We start from the raw sequence: 25,454 nt of genomic DNA, 5'->3' as shown, positions 1-25,454 counted from the left end.
TTACTAAGTAAGCATAGCGGTGCTAAAATATTACTTTTTTTCCTCCAGATTTGATTCTAAATGGCTTACTGATGATCATTTTGTTATAATGAATGCGGTTTTTGGAGCCATATTGCTATAAACATGATTCAAACTTCAACACAATATGCAAAACATTTGCACATGCATCCGATTCAAGATGGCTGATTTGAACATGACCCTTGCTTCGGTATATATACTCCTTTATGGAGTAATCTCATCTATATTTTGAAACCATTCAAATAACACCCCTTATTCAAAAGTCTACCAATAATCTTAAATTTTGACTTACTTTTAAATATACCTCCAATACTCAGCAGGGGTTCTTTGATTATTTTTTTTACCTGGGTTCTATGTGTGAATAAATTAATGTTATAAATACCACAATACAACACAGTTTAAACATTCCTTTTAATGAATTTCTATTTGGACAAACAATGTTGAGAAGGCTCAGATACCATTTATGCTGTAGACATGACATACTGACAGGATTACGGGCAGTAAGGGAAAGGAGGGTATGACACAAAGATTTTCGTTATTTATTTTCAAACTCTCGCTCAGATGAAAACTTCTTGAGCCGGACAGTAGCATAGAATGTTCCACTCACTACAACTAACTCAATTTAAACCTTGAAATACACAGATTCTAAAGTCGTGTAATGTTAAAGTGCATACTTGGCTAAATTCTTGTGATAATATTATACATCTCTTGTAGCAATATTTTATTGAGAGATTATAGCCCCAAATGACGACAAAATATGTTTTGCAGTATGTGAACATTTGCATGAGTGATAGGATTCTATTACCATTGAGCACTTCTACGTCCAATGAAAACAAAGAAAAATGTTTCAATATGATGTCATAGCTTGGAACGTGTCAATGTGGACGACGTGGTTTACCCCATACAAGGAACAAATTTGAATGAGTGCTGATACATTTTGAAACATGTGCTGATACGACTTTTTGCAAACTCACAAATTCTACTATTTTCGGTGTTTAGATGTACAATACCCCGGGTACTAATCATTTATTGTAGTTAACTATTGTTTATAATAAAAGCATTGTCACCCACACAAATTGCACAAGTATAGAAAAACCTTCTTGCTTTCAAACTGTCAGTGATGCCATTCCGTGGTGCGTCCCGTCTGTATAAATCTGAATACGTAATATTACAAGCAGCATACCTAGATGGTAGTAGGGCAAGGTATAGTGATAAGAACACCACATGGAGCAGAACATGCCATATAAGGAACTTGATTACTCCAGTAATCTGTCACTCCCCCAAATCAAGACCCATGACAATTTTAAAAGAGAGCTTAATAGCATAGATCCTGCAAGTCCCTCATGTTAATACTATGTTCAGGACAGCCATCTTTACCTCAGCAGCCATTATCAACAAAACCTGAATGCAGTGAAAGTGAATTTGAACCCTACACAACCACCCAGCGAATTAAGTAACAGGATGTGTGACCTTAAGGGGTCAAGAGTGAGTGCCTGAATGTATAGTTGAATAATTAAGTTTCATTTCAGATTCACAACACTCATTTTGATATGTTTTTTATTCTGAGATTGAATTTGAACACAAAATAGGAATTTTATCACTTTTTTTACCTTTAGGCCAGACTTTTTTTATTCCTTGTTTCTCGAGTTTTTATAAGGCAATTTTTTGGAGGATGGAAAAATAAATAAAATTAATTCTTTTTTTCCATTAGATTTGTGTGATTCTCAAAGAATTGTAAGTGAGATCATTGATCGAAGAGAAGAAATGAAATAAATTTGTATTCCATGTATAACCTTGTTTCTCATCTGCGCGAGACTTTGGTACTTTGATCATGATACTCCCACGAAAATGCAACTTGGGTTTGTTATGCAGCGGACGGAAAAAAATGAAGATAAAAATAAGTTTTTGCACTTACAAGTTGGTGGACTCAAGAAATTACGCTGAAATAAAATTTTATTTTTATTTCATTTTCAGCTCCTGTTTATTCGGCGGGTTCGCGAAACAAGGAATAATAAAAGTCTGGCCTGAATCTCGATCCAAAGCTTAAATTTGAATGTGTAGTTAGAATATGAATCAAAAATTGGCATATGAATCAAAGGTTGAATCTGAATCTAATTTCAAAAGAGGATTCTGAATCTGAGTTATGAATATGAATCTTGAATCAAGGAAATAGAATCTGAAACTTGCATTATTACCTACTGCTGTTCAACTATTTAAATTAGTTTTTGTGAAAAAAATAAAATTTTTTTTTTTTTCTTTTACATTGTCGATACATATAGTTCAGACAATGTCAAAATACAAGAAAGCTTCTCTTTCCTTTTTAAGTATTACAACATTAATCATTATTTACAAAACTGTTACTAAAAGTTCATGTACCTAGTAAATACACAAGGATTAATTGAAACACAAACTGATTGGATGACCTGCATCAAGTAACAGCTATTCTGATTGGAGAGTCACATCCACAGGTACTAAAAACATAATATGTAACCAATCGATAGAGCTGTTGTAAAATGTTTTGACATAATAGTCTCAGTTGCATAACGTTGCATCAATCTGGTGTACCCATGGCAATGACAGTTTTATTTTCCTCCTATACGCGGGGTCTTTATGGATGGGGTTCCTCTCCAGATACACTGTTTCAAGGTTTTTAGCATTTCTTAACTGATCAATGTCCGACCATTTACTTATTTTGTTGTCGTTACACTGAAAAATAAAAAAAATATCGTTGCATATTATTCCATGAATATCTCTATTAGGATTGGGTTACAACACATTACAGGGAATTGTCTCAACTCAAGTCCTGACTGACAATTTTTTTTTTTTAATATTTTTTTTTTACCTTCATCCATTTGCAATTTACATTGATACGAACAGTTCATTTATCACAGAACACGCAGCAGGGATTTTTGTTCATGCCTGTCATTAAGGCAATTATTTTGATGCCAGAGTCAGTTTGGTCCAGTGAGAACGCAAGTACCAAGACTTAATACAGCGATTCAATGGAGAAGACAATTATGTACAGTCTATATGTGTCGCATACGACTTATGTATCACTTCCGTGTCACTGAGAATGTTCTAGAACCGTACTGTGTCTGGGTGGAATATTCTAGATTTTGTTTAGAAACTGGTTGAATAGGTAATAGAACGCTAGGAGGCAATAGAAGGTAATGGAACATTCTAGAAATTGGTAGTAAGTTCAAGACTCATTATGTATGCTGATGTAATGGTCTATTTATAGACAGTGTGGGGTATATATAGGGGAGTTGTTCAGCACTGAGATCAGATCGGAGATCTCGTTGAATTGTATTGGAGTTTAAGTATCTAGTTATTGGAGTAGTGGAGTTTTACCGCGTTATTGTACTTGATGTTTGCAGAGTATAATAATACCAGTACCAGTTGAAACCTCATCTGTTGGCTCCGTGTTCGTATTTTATCATCGCCGCCAGGGAAGTCTTTCTGTTACTGTTGCCATTTTGGTATTTGAACCATCACACCTGTACTATACCAATTACGGTAATATTACGTTGCGTGTGACAATATGAATACTAATTAGGTGATTTGCATAACAACTTTATAGTGATACACTTACCCAAAACTCCTCCAGGTTCACCAAATGTGAGATGTTTTCAATTGTTTCAATTTTGTTGTTAGCAATATCCAATGTTTCCAATTTAACCTGTAGAAAATAAATCAGTTCATTTTCGCATTAGGTCAACAACTCTGTGTCATCAAAGTTCATAGAAAATTTAGGAGATGTGTGCCCTACAAACCCAGGTATTCTCTTATTATCAAAGGGGATATGTAATTTGCATATCTTTAACCTTTTCACCACCAGTTCCCTAACTTTCCTTCAGAAGACGAGGACAAAAATAGCCGAATTTTTTTGGGTGAAAACTGAAAATTTGAGAATTGAAGATATCATCACGAAATGAACAATCTGAGAGGGGTCCACATGTAGTACCTATATATGTAATATCAAAGTAATTGGACTTGTGGTTCTTAACAAGAGGTTGAAAATATCACTTTTTACAAAAAATGACAAAAAAAATATTCATAAAAATTAGAGAAATCATCACGAAATGAACAAATCTGGGAGAGGTCCACATGTAGTACCTATATATGCAATATGAAAGCAATGGAACTTGTGGTTTTTAACAAGAAGTCGAAAATATCACTTTTTACCAAAAATTACAAAAATATTCATCAAAATTAGAGAATTGAAGATATTATCATGAAATGGACAAATCTGAGAGAGGACCAGATGTAGTACCTATATATGTAATGTCAAAGCAATTGGACTTGTGGTTTTTAACAAGAAGTCGAAAATATCACTTTTTACCAAAAATTACAAAAATATTCATCAAAATTAGAGAATTGAAGATATTATCATGAAATGAACAAATCTGAGAGAGGACCAGATGTAGTACCTATATATGTAATGTCAAAACAATTGGACTTGTGGTTTTTAACAAGAAGTCGAAAATATCACTTTTTACCAAAATGACAAAAATATTCACCAAAATTAGAGAATTGAAGATATCATCATGAAATGAACAAACCTAAGAGGTCTACCAAAGGTACATATACACCAATTATCAAAGCATTCAGGCTTGTAGTTTTCAAGAAGAAGTCGAAAAAGTAAAACATTGACACGGACGACGACAGACAATCACTCATATGATAAGCTCCGCTTGACAGCGGAGCTAAAAAGTGCAGAAAAATTTGGGCAAGAAAATTTGGTTAAGTATTCTTCTCAGGATTCATTATTGAAGTGACAGAAGAAGAGAAATAAACAATGTTGTGAAGATCATATAAAGAAGACAAGAAATTATTTTTTAGTTTCTACAGCATTGGACAACCACATTGTAATTTCAACAAATTTCAAGGTTAAGGATCAAGCAAATGTACAACAAAGTGATCCACAATCCTGATTAGTTTTTGGTGAAAATACATGAATATTAAGTGATTTTGCATAACAAAGTGATCCACAATCCTGATTAGTTTTTGGTGAAAATACATGAATATTAAGTGATTTTGCATAACAAAGTGATCCACAATCCTGATTAGTTTTTGGTGAAAATACATGAATATTAAGTGATTTTGCATAACAAAGTGATCCACAATCCTGATTAGTTTTTGGTGAAAATACATGAATATTAAGTGATTTTGCATAACAAAGTGATCCACAATCCTGATTAGTTTTTGGTGAAAATACATGAATATTAAGTGATTTTGCATAACAAAGTGATCCACAATCCTGATTAGTTTTTGGTGAAAATACATGAATATTAAGTGATTTTGCATAACAAAGTGATCCACAATCCTGATTAGTTTTTGGTGAAAATACATGAATATTAAGTGATTTTGCATAACAAAGTGATCCACAATCCTGATTAGTTTTTGGTGAAAATACATGAATATTAAGTGATTTTGCATAACAAAGTGATCCACAATCCTGATTAGTTTTTGGTGAAAATACATGAATATTAAGTGATTTTGCATAACAAAGTGATCCACAATCCTGATTAGTTTTTGGTGAAAATACATGAATACTAAATATTAAGTGATTTTGCATAACAAAGTGATCCACAATCCTGATTAATTTTTGGTGAAAATACATGAATACTAAATATTAAGTGATTTTGCATAACAAAGTGATCCACAATCCTGATTAGTTTTTGGTGAAAATACATGAATACTAAATATTAAGTGATTTTGCATAATTATTTTTCAGAAGCGGAAGAATCTTTGCGCCATTGACACTCATCTTGTTAATAAATCATTCAACCAATATGGTTTGGATCGCGATAATTAGATGAAGTCTCAACTTACATTTTTATCCAGGTTTTCCAATTTTTGAATTCCATTGTCACTGATGTAAAGTTGTTCTAAGTTTTCTAGTTCTTCTAAGCCTTCTAGTTTTATAATACGATTACTCTGCAATAAATTGAAACATAGTCTCCATCTTTACAGAGCTGAACATTCAAGGACATGACATAGTGCTTTATCTCTTTAAATAAAATGAATTTTTCGGACTAAAATTCTGCTGCAATTTTTTAAATATTTTTTTGTAATTTTCAAATATTTTTTGGTTATTTCTGCACCAAATGTACAGCATTTCACATGGGTCATTTTTTGGGGAGGAATAGAAAAGAAAAAAATATACTCCAGGTTTTTTTTTGTGAAAGGTGACATTCAACATTTACAAATATTTATAGAACATTTTTGTCATGGTCTACGTTCAATGATGATAACTGTCACATACTACTGTGCATCCATATGGAATCATTGTGTCTGGAGAAAAACACAATCAGTCTTGTTTTTTACCATACCTGTATACTTAATGTAGTCAATTTCTTCAACTTTCCTAAATTTTCTAACTGGGTAATTTTATTACGGCCAATGAACAGACTATCTAGATTTACCAACGAATCAAGATTTTCAAGTTTCTGCAACAAAAAAGAAACACATAAATGATAATAACTATCAATATTTACAATAAAGTGTCTAGAATCATATTGCAACATAAATAAGCACTGCCGTCTCTATCACCTCCTTCCATATCAACAAACAGTGCCCCCCTGTGCCAGGAAACATCTTACCCTAATTTGGTTGGACCCAAGTTCCAACATCGTAAGGTTGACAAGATGACCAATATTCTCAATTTTCCTGATTCTGTTTTGTACTAGGAATAGTCGTGTCAGCCCCGTCAATGTCTCCAAGTTCTCAATATTTCTGATCCGATTGAATGACAGATCCAAGATACTACAAAAAAAAAACACAATACACAATTACTGAAGGAAACCAGCGTGGTGCAGCGCAGCACGGCACAGGAGAGGTTGTAGGTGACTATGCTGGGGTTGAAATTTGTCCTATTTCCTGGAATACAATTTTTGTTGGGGTTGAAATTTACATTTGTCCTGTTGTTCTAGACAACTATTTTTTGCCAAACAGGCAATCAAGAACAACTGGTTGCTATGGCCTCAACAATGAAAATCAATACAGAAATCACACTATTGCATTGTTCAATGTAGTATTAATGTAATACGGGTTATACCTCTATGTTTTCAACTTTTTTTTCAGAAAGCCAGATCCATGACTTGACGTAAAAATTATTCATGATTATTTTATAAAAGGTAGCAAACCTTGGTTTTAGAATTCAAAGAATTTAAAAGCATTTTAGGACAACTATATTTCATGTGGACAGCCAATTTCTCAGAGTGGTTGTACCACTCCACAACCAGATATTATTTTATTAAATTCAACCTCTGCCTTGGTACATATTGTATTATATGTAATGGAGATCTACCTAACACTTCTTATGCCACCTGTATTGCATGCCATTATTTGTATTTGTACTGATATCTTGAACAGCGCCCCCTATTCAGTATTATAGCGCCACCAAACTGAAAGCATGAAAATTCATTTTCATCAGTATTATTTCCAAAATGTTCATAATTGTGAAAGTACTTAACATTAAAGTGTAACTGAATTGGGACAATTGACTTTCTTTGTGTGCAAAATTTATTTATAAACAACATTATGAAAAAAAAACAAGTGAAAAATGTACATAAATTAAATAAACGATCAATAATAATGTTCTGGATAAGGAAACGCCCACGTCCAATTTCTTGGCCGACTCAGAATGAGGCTTCAGCTAGAGAACCTAATTAGCATGCAAGGGTGATTTGTGATGTCACGGGGGGAACTTGTCATCGTTTCACAATGGCCGCTATACGCATGCAGTGCTCGGAAAGCGACACGGAATCTATCTTATCATCGTCTGACGAGAGTTATGAGATCGAGGAATATGATGACAACGAGAGATGTCACGATTTTGTTTTAGAGTGCCAGGGACGGATGGGATTTGACCTCAGGTCAAAAAAAGAAAAAAAAACAGGGCTGAGATACAAATCAGTTTTGTGAGTTGGGAAATAAGATAAACCAGACTAGGCTGGGGTCGACGATTTTCAGTATCGAAGGACTTCCGTGTGAATCATAATTTTCAAATTGTTCATCGGCTGGTCACCAAATACGTCCATGCTGATCGTGACTTAATTTTGAAAAGTGAATGTCAAATTTTACCAAAGACCGACGCCATCACAACCATCCAATCATAGGTAGGAATGTCTGCACTTGTTTTGGAACTTTGTATCAAGATGACTGGCGACAACGCCGACGCACCAGGCAGCGTACGTGGGTTTTGCATGTATTAATAGTCCGGGCATGGGATCGGTTCTCTTACCAGCAAATACAAGTCATTGTCAATGACACGTCCCCGTTCCGTTCATATTTGAGTGACATATACATTCAAAGCAGATCATGACCGAAATGCACCTGCATATGTACAACACATTGTGCTAAATCTGAACAAAATCCATCCATGCATGACTGAGATCCGGTTCTGGAATTGTGAAAATACGTGATTTTGATGCATTTTCGGCCTTAAAATGGCCATCATTCCGCTATTGTTAAGCAGATCATGAAACAAATGCACATATCTATTTGTGACATGATGTACCATGTGTGTGTGAAGTTTGAACTTGATCAATCCAGACATGTCTTGGATACGGATCCAGAACTGAATTCTTTAACAAAATGGCCGCCAGTCGGCAATTTCGAACTTGATCCGAAAAAAAAAGACGTGCATCAAGGTCCTATTATGTTTAATGTATGTACCAAATTTGAACAAAATCCATCCATGCATAACTGAGATACGGGTCCGGAATGGTGAAAATGTGTGATTTCAATGCATTTTCGGCCTTAAAGCGGCCCCCATTTGGCTATCGTTAATGAGATCATGAAACAAATGCACATACATATTTGTGACATGATGTACCTTGTGTGTGTGAAGTTTGAACTTGATCAATCCAGACATGTCTCGGATACGGATCCAGAACTGAATTCTTTAAAACAAAATGGCCGCCAGTCGGCTATTTCGAACTTGATCCGAAAAAAAAAAATGACGTGCATCAAGGTCCTATTATGTTTAATGTATGTACCAAATTTGAATGAAATCCGTCCATGCATAACTGAGATCCGGGTCCGGAATGGTGAAAATGTGCGATTTCAATGCATTTTCGGCCTTAAAGTGGCCGCCATTTAGCTATCGTTAATGAGATCATGAAACAAATGCACATACATATTTGTGACATGATGTACCTTGTGTGTGTGAAGTTTGAACTCGATCAATCCAAGCATGTCTCAGATACGGATCCAGAACTGAATTCTTTAAAACAAAATGGCCGCCAGTCGGCCATTTCGAACCCGATCCAAAAAAAAAAATGACGTGCATCAAGGTCCTATTATGTTTAATGTATGTACCAAATTTGAACAAAATCCGTCCATGCATAACTGAGATCCGGGTCCGGAATGGTGAAAATGTGCGATTTTGATGCATTTTCGGCCTTAAAATGGCCACTATTCGGCTATCGTTAATCGGATCATGAAAAAAATGCATGTGCATATGTCCCATATAATGTGTGATGTATGAGTGAAGTTTGAACTTAATCGGTCCATGCATGTTCGAGATACAGGTGATCACGGACATACGGACGCACGGACGGACGGACGCACACAGGGCAAAACATAAGTCCCCGTTTTCGGACTGCGTCCGAACGGGGACTAAAAATGAGTGAAAAAAAGGTAATTTTATAACAAGAACAGTTTCATTTCGTATATAGCAAATTTTGTTGTATCCGAACGACGATTGCATAGTGTGATTTAAATTTATCACAATTTTCCTTGCAGCCAATACGACACTCGTCACCTTGCCGATTGTAATTTACTTCACAAAGTTGTTGGTGCCCAATACTCGCAACACTAAAATAATTCAACAAGATATCTTTTTAGTAAAATGTCATTTTACTCTTGATTATTTTATTTTATTATTTCATTCCCCTTATCGCCTTGAATTTCAAATCGATTATATATCGAACTTCTTTACATGTGTTTTCCTTTACTGTGTGAAAATAATGAGGTCATACTCATGTCACAATACTTTGAAGCTGATGCCATGTTGATGCCTTGAGACTGCGAACCTGAGGCCACGATGATGCCACAAAATAAGCGAGGCGAACACAGCTTCAATTTTCAATGACGCGAAGCTGATGCCACAATGATGCGATGCTGGGGCGACAATGAAGCCATGCGTAGGCGACAATGATGCCACAAAGGCCAAAGCTTTCGCGAGAACTGTACTGTATGCTGGTTTACTAAACGCTTGCGTATGGAAAATGGTTAACAATCTTGTCTGCTAGCAATCTCCTGCTTTATGGTCCCGTTGGTGGCGCCATTTCGGCAACACTCGTAATGCCGAAAAAACTCGAAGGTGACGGGAGAGGGGGGCGTGGCCCGGTTTTGGAATATCATTGACTGTTTACCCAATTTATATACCCTTTTCACTTGATGTTTTTTCATAATGTTGTTTATAAATAAATTTTGCACACAAAAAAGTCAATTGGCTCAATTCAGTTACACTTTAAATATGAATCTTTCTTTTTTTAACATCACCAAATTTGGTTTACTAATACTGTACTAGAATATATCCTTTATAATTGCATATGCCTCCCAGACCAATGTGATTTGCATATGCCTCCCAGGTCAATATATTTTCTGTGCTTTCGCTGTCGCTCGCAAATGTCATAAATTACGAAATTTGGACAAGATTTACAAACAAAATAAATATCTATTAGTAGGATTTACGAACACATTTTGTACAAAATACCCTCGCAAATCGCCCTCATTTAATTGTCAAGACTCGACTGTGATCATCACGCGTGTTACGGTTTGAGTGAATGCCATTTTAAAGTTAAACAATGTCCCGTTACTTCTAAGATTGCAACAATTGTTACATGGTGATCGCGATCAACACGGAACTGCCACTGAACGTATTTTTCCCACTCTAAATTTATTTTGGTGTCATCGCACATGCGTAGTTTAGTCGACATGTGTTTCAAGATACCCCGCGACTTTACTCTCAGTATGGGACGGTTTCATGTCGCCCTCAAACACGTGATTTGTTTATTTATTGAAAATGGAGACTACAAGTACGTCAAAAAGAAGCAGCCAACTGCTCGACGAGTATTTTTCACGACGAGATGGAGAAACCGCTAAATCGTGTTCAGAACCAGAAACCCATGGGTGTCCTAACCCGGACAGCACCAAGAAACGGAAAGTTGATCGTACTACAGCACGATTTCAGAAATAATGGAAGGTTAGCTGCGGTTCCGTAGCTCTTTGGTGCGACATACAATTTAATTTTATCCTACCGATTTCATTCGAACGTCTTGTTTTTACTTTTGTTGTTGTATGTCGAACATGGGCCGGCCAGTGTCTGTCACGTAAATAATGCGGTCGGCAGCATATGGCTATGATTCCATCAGAAATTTCGATGAAAATAAATAGTCATTTTGTGTCGTCATAAACGTCAACATGCGGGTTTGCATGATGAGCACGGGAGATTACTTCATAATAATATTGATTGGCATAGAGTTTTTTTCTGAGAAATTTCCCGTGAAAATTTATTCACAGGATGACTTGTGTTCTAGGCAGTGAACTTTTGAATGATGACTATTTTCCCCACTGTTAACAATGTGAGCTTATCATGAATATGTTTAATTAATACTGAGTTATTCAAATAAAGGTTCTGGTGTCTACATTGCATATTTTGTTGTGATGTTTTGTTGTACCATCATAAATGGTACATTTTGTGGAGCAGACTGCCTAATTTGATGTCATGAAATTACACACAAAATTAGAGCTCAGGTTGCACCAGCAAGCACCATTTTCAGCATGCTGTTCTTGTTTTCTCTTCCCCGTTGTGCTCGGTCATGGGAAAATGCTCTGCAGTTTCCAGACAAAGTTTACTAATACTTTTTTTTCTTGATTAGTAAATTTACTATTACCTAGCAAATTCCAGAGAGAGCCCAGATTTTGCATATGCCTCCCAGGTCAATATATTTTGCATATGCCTACCAGGCCTATGTAATTTGCATATGCCTCCCAGGTCAATATATTTTGCATATGCCTACCAGGCCTATGTAATTTGCATATGCCTCCCAGGTCAATATATTTTGCATATGCCTACCAGGCCTATGTAATTTGCATATGCCTCCCAGGTCAATATATTTTGCATATGCCTACCAGGCCTATGTAATTTGCATATGCCTCCCAGGTCAATATATTTTGCATATGCCTACCAGGCCTATGTAATTTGCATATGCCTCCCAGGTCAATATATTTTGCATATGCTTACCAGGTCTATGTAATTTACATATGCCTCCCAGGTCAATATATTTTGCATATGCCTACCAGGCCTATGTAATTTGCATATGCCTACCAGGCCTATGTGATTTGCATATAACGGAACTACTTCCTGTTTTTCACCTCACATTTAATATTTGTTACCTTAATACAAGATTACATATCATTGATTCTCCTTTTCAGGAAAACATTCTTTCTAGAATTACACACTGTTTGTAATTCTTCAACTCTTTTTTTTAATCTTTTTGAAAAAATAACAGATATTATATGACACTTACGTCAGCTTAGTGAGTGCTTCTAAATTTTCAATCTTTGTAATCTGGTTATCATATAAATCCAGATCAGTTATGGTGTCTTTAAGACATGACAGGTTCTCAATCTTTGTAAGTAAATTCTGCCGGAAACACAAGGTCTGAAAAAAAACATATACAGATGAATCATTATTCAATGTGGTGAACAGCGCCCCCAAGGTTGCGCTACCCTGAAATGTTGAGGGATTTGGGGGGGGGGAGTTTTGCGAGACTGACATAAGCTTGCTGAGTCATTGTTTTATTTTTTTGTACATCTTCGGTACAATGTTGACTTACCAGGATAAATAAAGATAAATCAGTGATTAAATTTTCACTGACAACAGCATACAGTCTGGCATACGCTTACTGTATAAAGTAACTATTATTGTCATTTAAATTTTTTTTTAAATATTTCATGAATTATTTATATTTTCATACACAGGTTATAAACGGGTTCAGAATAAAATTGCAAAAAATAGAAAACATAAAAATTACTTGTATGCACTGTGGAAAACCCTTTACCTACTTTGTTCTATGAGAAACACATCTCCAATAGAAGTAAACGAAAAATAAATATTACACATTTTATTATTAAGTTAATATAATTTGTTTTGACCAGACTCTCATCTATTGTTAATGTAAACACTATTAATGGAGCTAATATTTATAAACACTAATTTGGTATTGAGATGACAACTTGCTTAATCGGCTGTCTAATTAGTTGCCTCATTCTCTCATGCAAACCCACTTGGTTGTACTAGGATTTTTGAGATATATTATATAACAAATAACTTCAAAAAATAAAATAGTTACCTCTACTTTCTCCAAGACATCCATATGTTCTATTTTACTGATTCGACTGTGATTCAAGTCAACATCCTAAATTGTCAAAGAGAACAAAAGTTAATACAAAATTACGGTCACAGATGATGAAAGTGATAATTCTGAAAATAAAACAGTGATAGTACATGATATTTCATTTGTCATTTTTGGGAGATACAGGGGGGGTGATGGTACATCTCCTAGGGAGATTGGTTTAGCAGCAAAACATCACAGTCATGTTAAATCGATCACATTATTTCACAGACTTATTTTATTTTGAGTTAAAAACGTTTATTACTCAATCATGATTATAATACCATACAAAATATTAATTCTTCTGTTTACTATGAAATGCATGTACAGTTCATCTTATTTTCAGTCTTACCAGATGTTTTTGGTCGCACACAAACACTTGATGTGAAATAATATTCATTATATTTGTTACATGCAGGAGTTGACCTGAAAGGTCAAGTCGGTTGTTAACCAATCAGAATGCTGGATGGTGCCAGCTTAACATATTTGAGAATTCACGAGTGTCAGATGGTAAACACAACACAACATAACACAGCAGTAATTTATAAGTGTTGCAATACGATCCCTTGGCATTGATTTTAATGAAAAAATGGCACAATGTTTTTAAAATAAACAGTAAATTTGGGTCTATCTGGAGATCTGATCATTTAAGAAGTATTTACTACTTTTTAAGAAAACATGATGGTACATGATATGTGATTCATCAATTTAGGCGAAATATAGGGGGGGACAAAGATGTGCAAGTACACTATTTGTGATTTGTCAATTAAAGTGCCTGTAAAATGGCTGCTATTTTCACGCCTACAATTATCCATTGATACATAAATATTATTATTTTTTATGTTTCTAAGCATGAATTATTTTTGTAAGTGAAAAAATGTGTTTTAAACTCAATCTGCGGCAACTTTATTTTTGTGTATTTTAAAACGAGGCTCCTCATTAGCTTCTTATTTGCATACAGAAATTCCCCTTGTGACGTCAGAAGGGGAAGTCGCATGGCAGCTTGCATTGCCGATACGTGTAAATAAGGCAAATTTCTTCTGCAGTTTTCTCGTCTTTGACTAAATTTTCACTTATGTACTTGTTCGTCGAGGAGGAATGGACCATAATGAACACATACCGTAAGTACTCTAATATAGGCGTCCCTCTAATTTAGGCGTCCCCCAAAGGTCAAACCTAACAAAAGAATTCTAATTTAGGCGTCACCCAAACCTGAAATTGTACACAATGTATCAAAGTTGTAAAGTGCACTAAGCTAAGAACATGTGTTAAATTTCCCGGTCAAATCCAGACAGCTCGACTTCCTGTTAGAAAGGCACTTTCTTTGTTTCAGACCTAGTACATCAAGTGTGAATTACCAATCCATGCAAACGAAAAACAACTCCACAATTTTGGTTGAGCGATGATCACATGAGCACAGTCATATACCGGTACCGTATTTCGTTCGATCTCCGATGTACATGTACTGCCATAGTTGGTATGATGCAAAGCGACTTATCTAAAAGTCTGATAGCTTCTAACTAAACGACGTCATGGCTAATTAAAACAAGAAAATTTAGTGAACGCAGTACACCAAAGGAGCTTATGGCGTCTGGAGGCAAAAGAAAAACGCACAAGACAAAACAATGCCATTTCAATAAACTACCAATCAAAGGAATTTACATTTATCATTTCTTGTTAATATTCATTCCCAGTTTTATGTTCGTATTATATTTCTTCCAAGTGTTACACAGCAATGATTTTTGTGCCTACAAAGCATCAAAGGCATACCGCATCCGGTGTTTTGATTAACTGTCGCGTGAGCGAGTATGTAATTTTATTGCGTCTGCAGCGGTCACTGGAGTGTCTAGGAAAGTGTCTGGGGATGTTGCTAAGTCCCTCGGTAATTACCTACCGGGTGTGAGAGTTAGGTGTATGTAAATATTATGCGCATGCTGTAAATTCTTTCTAAATGTAATGTTGTTGACATTAAATGTGGAAAACAGATAGTTCTCATTCTAAAAAAACGATTACAGACCACTATATATTTTTGCTTTTTTTTACCTCTCAGTCTCACGAATTCATCGCGTGAGAAAGGACCGCCTTAATGTGTTAGTTTGTGCATCGTTTGACAGGAGGTCACATTAACATCCAATCAAAACGCCGCTTTCACGCACTTCTATTGCAACATATTGCGGAGTATTTGAGCACAACTTTTGGTACAGTTGGCAAAACAAATCTCGGTTGTACCATTAAAAACAAGATTGTTTAAAATACATTTATCCCCGATTAATCGTAACTCTCGACTGAACGATGAGGCCAGTTACTTTCAAATAATTGAGTATGAATTATCTCTCGCCTCTCGTGCTAGGCATACAGTCCCGAAAGCTGGCCACCGGATACTCGTTTACCAAGTCTGACACTGATAACCGCTGCCGGGGTGGTTTCCTGACATCGTTTCTCGAGTCTGGCACGTACCTGTGATAAACACTTTTGTTTTTACGATATAAATATAGGACCAATATAGTTGATGAATCACTCTTTCTCACATCGTGATGCACAACGCCACTCGACAATGAATTCTATTACAAATTATTTTGCCAAACGTTCTACAGAAGATAATTCAGGCACTCCACCGCCTAATGTGGACGATGTTTGAACTCTGGGAATTTTTCTTAATTATTTTACCGTGATATCATGCACACTATTTTGTTTTAATTTTTCATAAAATTTTGATAATATACTTTTTTTTTTAAATCACTAACCTGACAGTTGTATTGAAAACTGTAATAATAAATTTTCATGTCAAGTCGAAAAAAATGTCTTGATCACTGCTTGTTTATTTTGTATATAAAGTTTACATTTACATGAATAAATCACCTGGTTCTTCATCAGTATATGTCTTGTTCCATTTTGTTGACAATCCTTCTAAAAAAATTCCTGTTCCAATTAACACTCAACCAGAAGTTATATATTCTTGATGCCCCACATTCCACAAACCAAAAAGGTGCAAATAAAAAAAAATCATACTTGTTTGACCCTATGACCCTTGAATAGGCGCCACTTGCAACAAATTGTGCTAAATGTATTCTAATTTTGGCGCCATGAAGAATTGAAATGTTGCAAAAAGGACGCCTAAATAAGGGTATCTACGGTACTATCAATTTTTGTTGCATGGGGTTGAGTTAGAAGCGAAATATGTTCGTTCTGGTGTAGCTAGTCACTGTGATCGTCAGCGGCGCACGTTTGTACACTGTCGCTGGACAAAATAGAATTTGACGTCGGAATTATCTCGTTATTTAGCAGGTTACTAGGCACGTCACTACACTGTTTTATTTCATCGATCGCCTGAGTAAAACTTTCAAAATTAAAATAAAAAAGAACATATTTTGACATTCTAAACATTAGACCATAGTGATCACTATAAAATAATTAAAAAAAAACGACAAATCACAGTTACTAAATAAATGACAGTCGCGTGGAAATAAATTGAAATTTTGTTGAAATAGGTGAACGCGTCGGGTCACGACGAGGGCAAGTGCGTTAAAAGCGGCATTTAATTGGATAACAAAAATAATCGAGATCGAAACACATACAGATAAATTCAGAGTTGATTCGAGTTAGCTTGATCCATGGCGTGATTGTCATAATTATAACATCATATTAAAACTTTATTTGGTGGAAACACATTGACCAAACCCGGATTCTTATTTCAGAAATTATTACGCAGATCAAGCTGCAAGCATGGAGGTAAAAAAAGAACAGAGGTGTGAATTCGACATTCAACACCAATCACCAAACAATTCAGAAACTGTTAGCCTTCGAAAATGAAAACAACAAGTCATTGTCAATGACACGTCCCCGTTCCGTTCATATTTGAGTGACATATACATTCAAAGCAGATCATGACCGAAATGCACCTGCATATGTACAACACATTGTACTAAATCTGAACAAAATCCATCCATGCATGACTGAGATCTGGTTCCGGAATTGTGAAAATACGTGATTTTAATGCATTTTCGGTCTTAAAATGGCCATCATTCAGCTATTGTTAAGCGGATCATGAAACAAATGCACATATCTATTTGTGACATGATGCACCATGTGTGTGTGAAGTTTGAACTTGATCAATCCAGACATGTCTTGGATACGGATCCAGAACTGAATTCTTTAAGAAAATGGCCGCCAGTCGGCCATTTCGAACTTGATCCGAAAAAAAAAATGACGTGCATCAAGGTCCTATTATGTTTAATGTATGTACCAAATTTGAACGAAATTCGTCCATGCATAACTGAGATCCGGGTTCGGAATGGTGAAAATGTGCGATTTCAATGCATTTTCGGCCTTAAAGCGGCCGCCATTTGGCTATCGTTAATGGGATCATGAAACAAATGCACATACATATTTGTGACATGATGTACCTTGTGTGTGTGAAGTTTGAACTTGATCAATCCAGACATGTCTCGGATACGGATCCAGAACTGAATTCTTTAAAACAAAATGGCCGCCAGTCGGCCATTTCGAACTTGATCTGAAAAAAAAAATGACGTGCATCAAGGTCCTATTATGTTTAATGTATGTACCAAATTTGAATGAAATCCGTCCATGCATAACTGAGATCTGGGTCCGGAATGGTGAAAATGTGCGATTTCAATGCATTTTCGGCCTTAAAGCGGCCGCCATTTGGCTATCGTTAATGGGATCATGAAACAAATGCACATACATATTTGTGACATGATGTACCTTGTGTGTGTGAAGTTTGAACTTGATCAATCCAGACATGTCTTGGATACGGATCCAGAACTGAATTCTTTAAAACAAAATGGCCGCCAGTCGGCCATTTCGAACTTGATCCGAAAAAAAAAATGACGTGCATCAAGGTCCTATTATGTTTAATGTATGTACCAAATTTGAACGAAATTCGTCCATGCATAACTGAGATCCGGGTCCGGAATGGTGAAAATGTGCCATTTTGATGCATTTTCGGCCTTAAAATGGCCGCTATTCGGCTATCGTTAATCGGATCATGAAAAAAATGCATGTCCCATATGTCCCATATAATGTGTGATGTATGAGTGAAGTTTGAACATAATCGGTCCATGCATGTTCGAGATACAGGTGATCACGGACGCACGGACGGACGCACACAGGGCAAAACATAAGTCCCCGTTTTCGGACTCCGTCCGAACGGGGACTAATTAGCAGTGTGTAAGGGCTGTGTAATTTCCTGTTTGTCCGACGCTTTGTTTTCGTGTCACTGTCGAAATTATTGCTACCTTTTACTTAACAGGGACTAAATGGTCTCTATAAAACGATAATCAGGATCGCAAAAAAGTCAACTCATTTGAAACACTTTCTTGAAACACTCTTCTGAAATCCGCCTCGGTGATCATGGTCCGGAATCTATTTCTTTCAAAAGTGTTGCGCCAGGTTTATGTTGTCGGCGTTTCTCTTTAAACCTAGTTGTTGTTTTTTTTCATGAACGAGGACAGTTTTTCCAAAAAATGAATCTGAGGTTAAGTGGCTTTCGTCCACTGTTGTCGCACCTTTGGATCGATTAGAAACGTGTGAATACTTACACTATGACTATACGTTTCACTGCAACTGCTCACAACACAACATCTAAAAACTCTCTCTCTCAAAAAAAAAAAGAAAATAAACAAAAAAAGAAAGAAAAAAACGCCGACTGAAAAATGTATATCGTTTAAATGTATACTGAATGACTAGTGTTATTACGGCTCAGGGGTATGACTTCCTCTCACATTTTGGCATTTGGTGGCGCACTTTCGGCGAGAGTCGGAAATCCGGAAACAGTCGACCGTTTCAGGATAGGTGGGCGTGGCTACAACATGAGAAATATCGAAAATTTTCTTGGATACGAGTAATCATTTTCAGCAAAAAAATCAATAACTGTCCATTTCAGTGGGATACAGATCTTAAATGGGAAACGTGAGGGTGGGCATTGCACAGGCACTTTAATGTAATTGTTACATTGTTAATAACAGTAACCATTGTTTGTATATATCATGTTATCTATTTTTAGCCTATTCTTGGGGGCAGAGTTTTCGATCGTTGTTTTCACTGGTTGTTATTGCCAGGCAGTGAAAATGCTCAAATGTTCATTCCAGAGAATAGATCTATTTTAATTTTGGTTGTTAACAACCTCACAGACTCATAACATTAATGGTTTAATTAAGTTATAGCTGGAATTATTATGTATGTATTATATGTTAAGAAATCAGCAATTGTGTCTGTGTTTTGGTCCCTAGAGAGTTTTATAGTTAGTAAATAATTCAGAAAGGCATATAAAAAATCATTATTTATTGAAGTTCAGCTCTTGAACCAAAAAGTAAAAAATAATGAGGTTTAATTTTAACAATGGCATTGAAAGAAACTGATCAGTTTCTTTTGCAGCATTGTAATATTTTTAAGAACATTGACAGCAGTGTTTGTTTTGACTTTGTTTGCCCTGCCGAATATAGTGGAACTCTCGATATGCAAATGAATGTTCTTACTCTCCGAAAGTTAAAGGCAAAACAAACTCTTCTGGCAATGTTTCAATATAAGAGAATATTGCAATGTTTATCGTGGCACCTCATGTGTTTACTCACCGTTGCATCAGGATCAAGTGAAATGACATCCAATTGTTGCCCTATAAAACACACAAACATTAAAAGGATTATAGAATAGAATAGAATAGAATAGAATAGAATAGAATAGAATAGAATAGAATAGAATAGAATAGATGTTTCTGCCATAGGAACCAATAGACCCGGGTGGCTTGATACACTTTACTATTCATGAGGGAATAAAGAAATCAACCAATTAAGTAGAGCGTCTGGTCGTGCACTTAGAGTTTGTATCCAACTACAGGAATTTTAGGTTGATTACTAACTTTGAAAAGATCTATTATAAACTACCGGTAGTCAAAACATACATTTTTGATTTTTTTAAGGTCATTTTTGGTGACCATACATGTATATTTTGAACATTACAGTACCCTAACAAATCTGGCTGTCATTCGTCGTTTTTGTGTGAGCAATCTCATTACATTATCATCTCCAAACACCTCATTACACAAAGAACATAGAACACATTCCCCGTTATATTTTAATGCGAAATCGACATCCAACAGTACGACCATCCCCTACTGTTATATAGATTCTTCCAGAGTGGGCGTGACAGCACCAGCAATATTCAATAGCCAACAGTTTAGTCAAAACAAAAGCAGTTAGCCAATTCGCTAAAGAGTTTGCAAACTGACTGCCCCAATACTTCCGAGACTTGTTGTAAAAGGTCTAATAACTACAAATTAATGACATATGATACAGGTATGATTGTTTTAAATTACTCGTGTTTCACGTCCATGTAGTGACAGGAATAGATCGTCAGGCTCATGCGGACGTAGCGGCCGAAAGAGACATGTGTACACAGGGCTTATTCCTATTCTGAACGTTGAGTGGAAACCCCGGAAAACACTAAACCAGTTGAAAAACACTAAACCTATTGAAAAAGACTAAACCTGTTGAAAAAGACTAAACCTGTTGAAAAAACACTAAACCCTTCGTAAAGGGCGAATTATGGATATACCATGATCGTTCAGTTAAGTATTTATGAAAAGAAAGCTAAAGAAAAATCCCTTTATGATCGAGGCCAGGGCCGCAGCTGATTTGGCAGCAGGACGCCCTCTATGTTAGATACTAGTATATCGCGCCCCAAACCAAACATTTTATTTTATTTATTTATATATTTACAAATTATGAACATAGCAATTGGCATATTTTTAGATTTGAAATTCCTAAAACTACATCATGTCAAATTCACTAAATGTATTTAACCCAGATTTAATACATATAATAAACTTAATAGTATAGATTACATTGAGGGCGCCCTTGTGAAATCAGCTGCCGTCGTGGGTTCTGTTTCATGTTTTCGCTTTCTTTTAATCAAATATTCACTGGACGATTTGGTTTAGTGTTTTCCGGGGTTTCCACTCAACGTATTCTGAACGAATACAACCGAACTCGGCCAGATTTCAACTCGGCCAAGAAAAAAATGCACAACTCGGCCAATTGTGAATGTCGAGGTGTTAACTGGTCATTGGTCAACAATTGTCACCTTCTTTCACGTCTGTTGCCGTGGCGGCATTTTATTTCCAGATGTTATATGCTACACAACATACCCAGTGACACATCCGTTTCACTGACTGTCTTTGTCTAACTCCCGTGACTGTTTTATTGTCGATTTCAACAACGCAAGTTTACATACACACACAAACGCTACTGGTTCTCCGACATGTTCAAGTTGTTGATTTCAAAATTGGCTGAACATTGTCGATTTCAGTGACGCAAATTTTCTTTTCAAAGAAAAAACACAGACATTACATCACAGAATCACAGACATCACATCAGCGACCATCTGGCTACGCTGTGTAACAACACAACACACAAAAAAAGAAACGCTCCTGTTTCCCCGACTGTTGTCGATTTCAGTGACGCAAGTTTTCAAAGAAAAAGCTCTGCTATGTAAAAACACTAAAACTAATGTTTCAATTTGTAGCAGTTTTGTATGGCGCAACATTTTATTGTGTGATCCTTAATGCATTTTATTTTTCAGATCCATTACAAAATATTGTGAAGATTTACGAGTTGCATTTAATAAATCACTTCTGTTATAGATAAACTTTATGTTACGGTAAAATAAACTACTAGTATATATAATAATGGACTATGCTTGAGTATGATTCACATGCGTCTTGACTCATGTCACCGTGATAATAAACCATTTGACAAGGCTACAAGTGTGATTCACAATCGGCGCTAACCTACGGTGTGTTTAAATGAACTAAGGCAGTAGTGTTTTAGATCATGGAACTATAGTTCCATGTTTAGATCGATTCACGGATGGCTTTGTAGTGGATAAACAAGATTTATGCAAGATAGCCATAAGCATAATTCTTTGCCAAATTCTGCTAGGAATGAAAACACCTTTACACGACTTGTTACTTTCATTTAGGAAAAGTACAGACCAATTTGAACACTGCAATTGGTAAATAAATGCAAATACATCGTTCTTGTAAGATACGAGTTATTGGTAAATAAATGCAATTACGCCGCGCTTGTAAGGTACAAGTTGTCGTACATAGGGGAAATTCTATTTTAGTTGTTGAAAGTCACGGGACAACCTGGCAATATCATGAGTGCTTGTGTCTGTGCGTATCTTGAGAGATCGACGCAACCCATAAAATATAAACCAGCAGTAATAAGTTGTGTGTTTCAATAAAAGAATGGACATATTTGGCATAAAAATCACAATGGAAATACTGTTGATAACTACACGTGGTCACACCTTTTACCGACTTGTTAAAGAAGAGCTCCCCTGTCGTATGCCACCAGTCAAATCGCGCCTCGCACGAGGTGTTTATTCATCCATGTCTGTCGATTACAAGTTAGTATGCCCACGCTTGTAGCTATGAAGTATTTTACGCACCGATCACGCGAACTCCATTGTTTTTGTGACCATAAAGTTGAAAAAAAAAAACATGACACAAGTTGATAATATACATGGAAATATGAAAACAGTGAAAACTGTTATTTCGAATAACGATTGCGCCACATTTAAAAAATAAGTTAAGAAACATAATGTGAATTAAAAAACAATTTTGCTTTAGAAACCTACCTTGTTACCCTGCAAAATATTGAGATGCACGAAAATCTAACTAAATTCTACCTCAGTGACCATAACTTGAAAATTGAGACACAAAGAAACACCCCCGAAAGAAATGTTCTATTTGAAACGGCAAAAACCAAAACTTTTCCACCAAAGACACAATTCATAGCCTTGCTAAACAACAGTGGTCTAACACTCCCTGTGGCGAGGTACCCGGAAAGAAATATTTTGAAAAAAGACACCAACCCCAGTGACAATTTTAGTTCGTTTTATTTTATTTATTTGTTGTAACCTTTTCTATTGCAAACTATGCCTCGAAAGCGACATGTCGAAGTTTAGTACAGGCGGCATCATCAATTACGTACTCACTTCTATTCATGTTGTTAACACCTTTAAGCCGTGAATTTTTTTCTTTAAACAATGATCTGCCGCCAATTGACAGGTCATTGTTTGCAACTTAGCGTATAAAGTACAAAAAGTCGGGCATTTAACTTGGCGACAGAGTGGGACATCTTGCTACATTGTTACATTCCGACTTCAGTTCTCAATTTATTCACGCAATCTCCCCCACGAAAACACATCCTAACAAACCACAAAAATGCGGACCCTGAAATGTATTGCTCAGATATGAACGCATATCGAATATAATTTATACCCAATCTGTTTTGGATCGTCCAAACCAGGGCCGGATCGTCATGGCAACATGTTGCTTGCTTGAGTGGAGTGGATCGCCAACAGCCTTCCGGTTTGTATATACAATAACATGGCATAGTTTCAAAACTGTTGTATTTCATTTCCACTGAAGATTACTACATGCCTCTCACCATTCTTGATTAAACCCTTGCCGTCCGTGCAGTATTTATTTTTACATAAATAACGCAGTGCTCGTTGCTGCCACTTGTGACACGGAAACAATAACAAGCGTCTAATACAAGAATCACACCTTGCAAGATGTGTTAATTAACCATGAGGGTTACACCACGGTTACACGAACTCCAACGTTTTTAACCATAAAGCACTGCGTCACTGAAACCAATAATCCTTGTGGCCATATTTTATTTTTTAACAATCGACAACCCTTTCAGCATCACTGAAATCGACACCCTTTGACGCCCGTACATTTTTTTATATTGTATTGTGATTTGACTCTGGCAGTCTGTAATACAGCGCTCGCTATTGCATCACTGAGATCGATAACCCTTGGTGCCCGTGTATTTTTTTTAAACATTTTACTGTGATATGACAAAAGACACAGCGCTCGCTATTGCATCACTGAGATCGACAACCCTTGGTGCCCGTGTATTTTTTTTAAACATTTTACTGTGATATGACAAGAGACACAGCGCTGGCTGTTGCGTCACTGAAATCGACAACCCTTTTTTTTATTAACAAAGCACGATAGACATCACTGAAATTGCGCTCGCTATTGCATCACTGAGACCGACAACCCTTGGTGCCCGTGTATTTTTTTTAACATTTTACTGTGATATGACAAAAGACACAGCGCTCGCTCTTGCATCACTGAGATCGACAACCCTTTTTTTATTAATAAAGCACGATAGACATCACTGAAATCGCGCTCGCTATTGCATCACTGAGATCGATAACCCTTGGGGCCCATGTATTTTTTTTAAACATTTTACTGTTGCGTCACTGAAATCGACACCCTTTGACAAACCCATTAACACATATGCTGGCCGAGTACGGTCACTGGCCGTGATCGGTCACTGGCCGAGTAGAATTCTGGCCGAGTTCGGTGGTCACCTTCTGAACCATGTCTGAACCATGTGTCGCATTTGGACTTCATTCATAAAAGGTAGCCTGTAAGGCCATGTACGTATCTCCATTTAGTGTAAGTTCCAGTCATTGTCTGTGTACAGAACTGTGTTTCGGGATAAGAATCGTTATCGAATAAAAACAGCATCATAATTGAGAAGAAATAATATTTGAAAGAACAGACACTCATCCGTTTTGATTCAACGACGTAACCCTGTACACACGCACTGAATAAATTATGGTCAGTAAAATCAGTTCCACCAGAATTTCGACGATTTCTGCAAAAAGCAGACTTATGTTTTAAATATGAATTTGAGGTTTACCTTCTTCTCGGTTCGTTGGCTCATCGTCGTCTTGTATTTCTTCGTCGCTGAGAAATATTTTTGGATTGTCAGAGGCCGCCATTTTGAACTTGTTGTGACATAAGGAATGACGGGAAAGGTCACACGAGGGCTAATGTTTTTTAAAATATCACTGTTTTCATTACTTTTGTTCAGTATATTTTATTATCTTTGAATAAATTTACATATTTTTGGTTGAAGTATAAGGAGAATTTTCTACGTCTGATTTCTACATAGTCTGGTTTCCTGCCCAAGT

General features: G+C 36.2%; 1 protein-coding gene across 1 annotated transcript; it reads right to left on the bottom strand.

The window, feature by feature from the left end:
* Positions 1-411: 411 nt before the first annotated feature.
* On the bottom strand, positions 412-25,271 carry LOC100372259 (uncharacterized). Its single transcript, XM_085490535.1, has 9 exons — positions 25,181-25,271; positions 20,024-20,064; positions 13,389-13,454; positions 12,564-12,697; positions 6,624-6,786; positions 6,354-6,470; positions 5,854-5,958; positions 3,611-3,697; positions 412-2,724 (listed from the first exon to the last, which is right to left on the bottom strand). Exons 1-9 carry the CDS (start codon positions 25,260-25,262, stop codon positions 2,551-2,553), a joined length of 969 nt encoding a protein of 322 aa, XP_085346661.1. The 5' UTR covers positions 25,263-25,271; the 3' UTR covers positions 412-2,550.
* Between the last annotated feature and the right edge of the window lie 183 nt (positions 25,272-25,454).

This window comes from Saccoglossus kowalevskii, chromosome 15 (assembly GCF_978046115.1).
Source record: "Saccoglossus kowalevskii chromosome 15, keSacKowa6.1, whole genome shotgun sequence".
Classification (NCBI taxonomy): domain Eukaryota; kingdom Metazoa; phylum Hemichordata; class Enteropneusta; family Harrimaniidae; genus Saccoglossus; species Saccoglossus kowalevskii.
The sequence above is the reverse complement of the archived record's forward strand: the minus strand, read 5'-3'. Positions and strand labels throughout refer to the sequence as shown.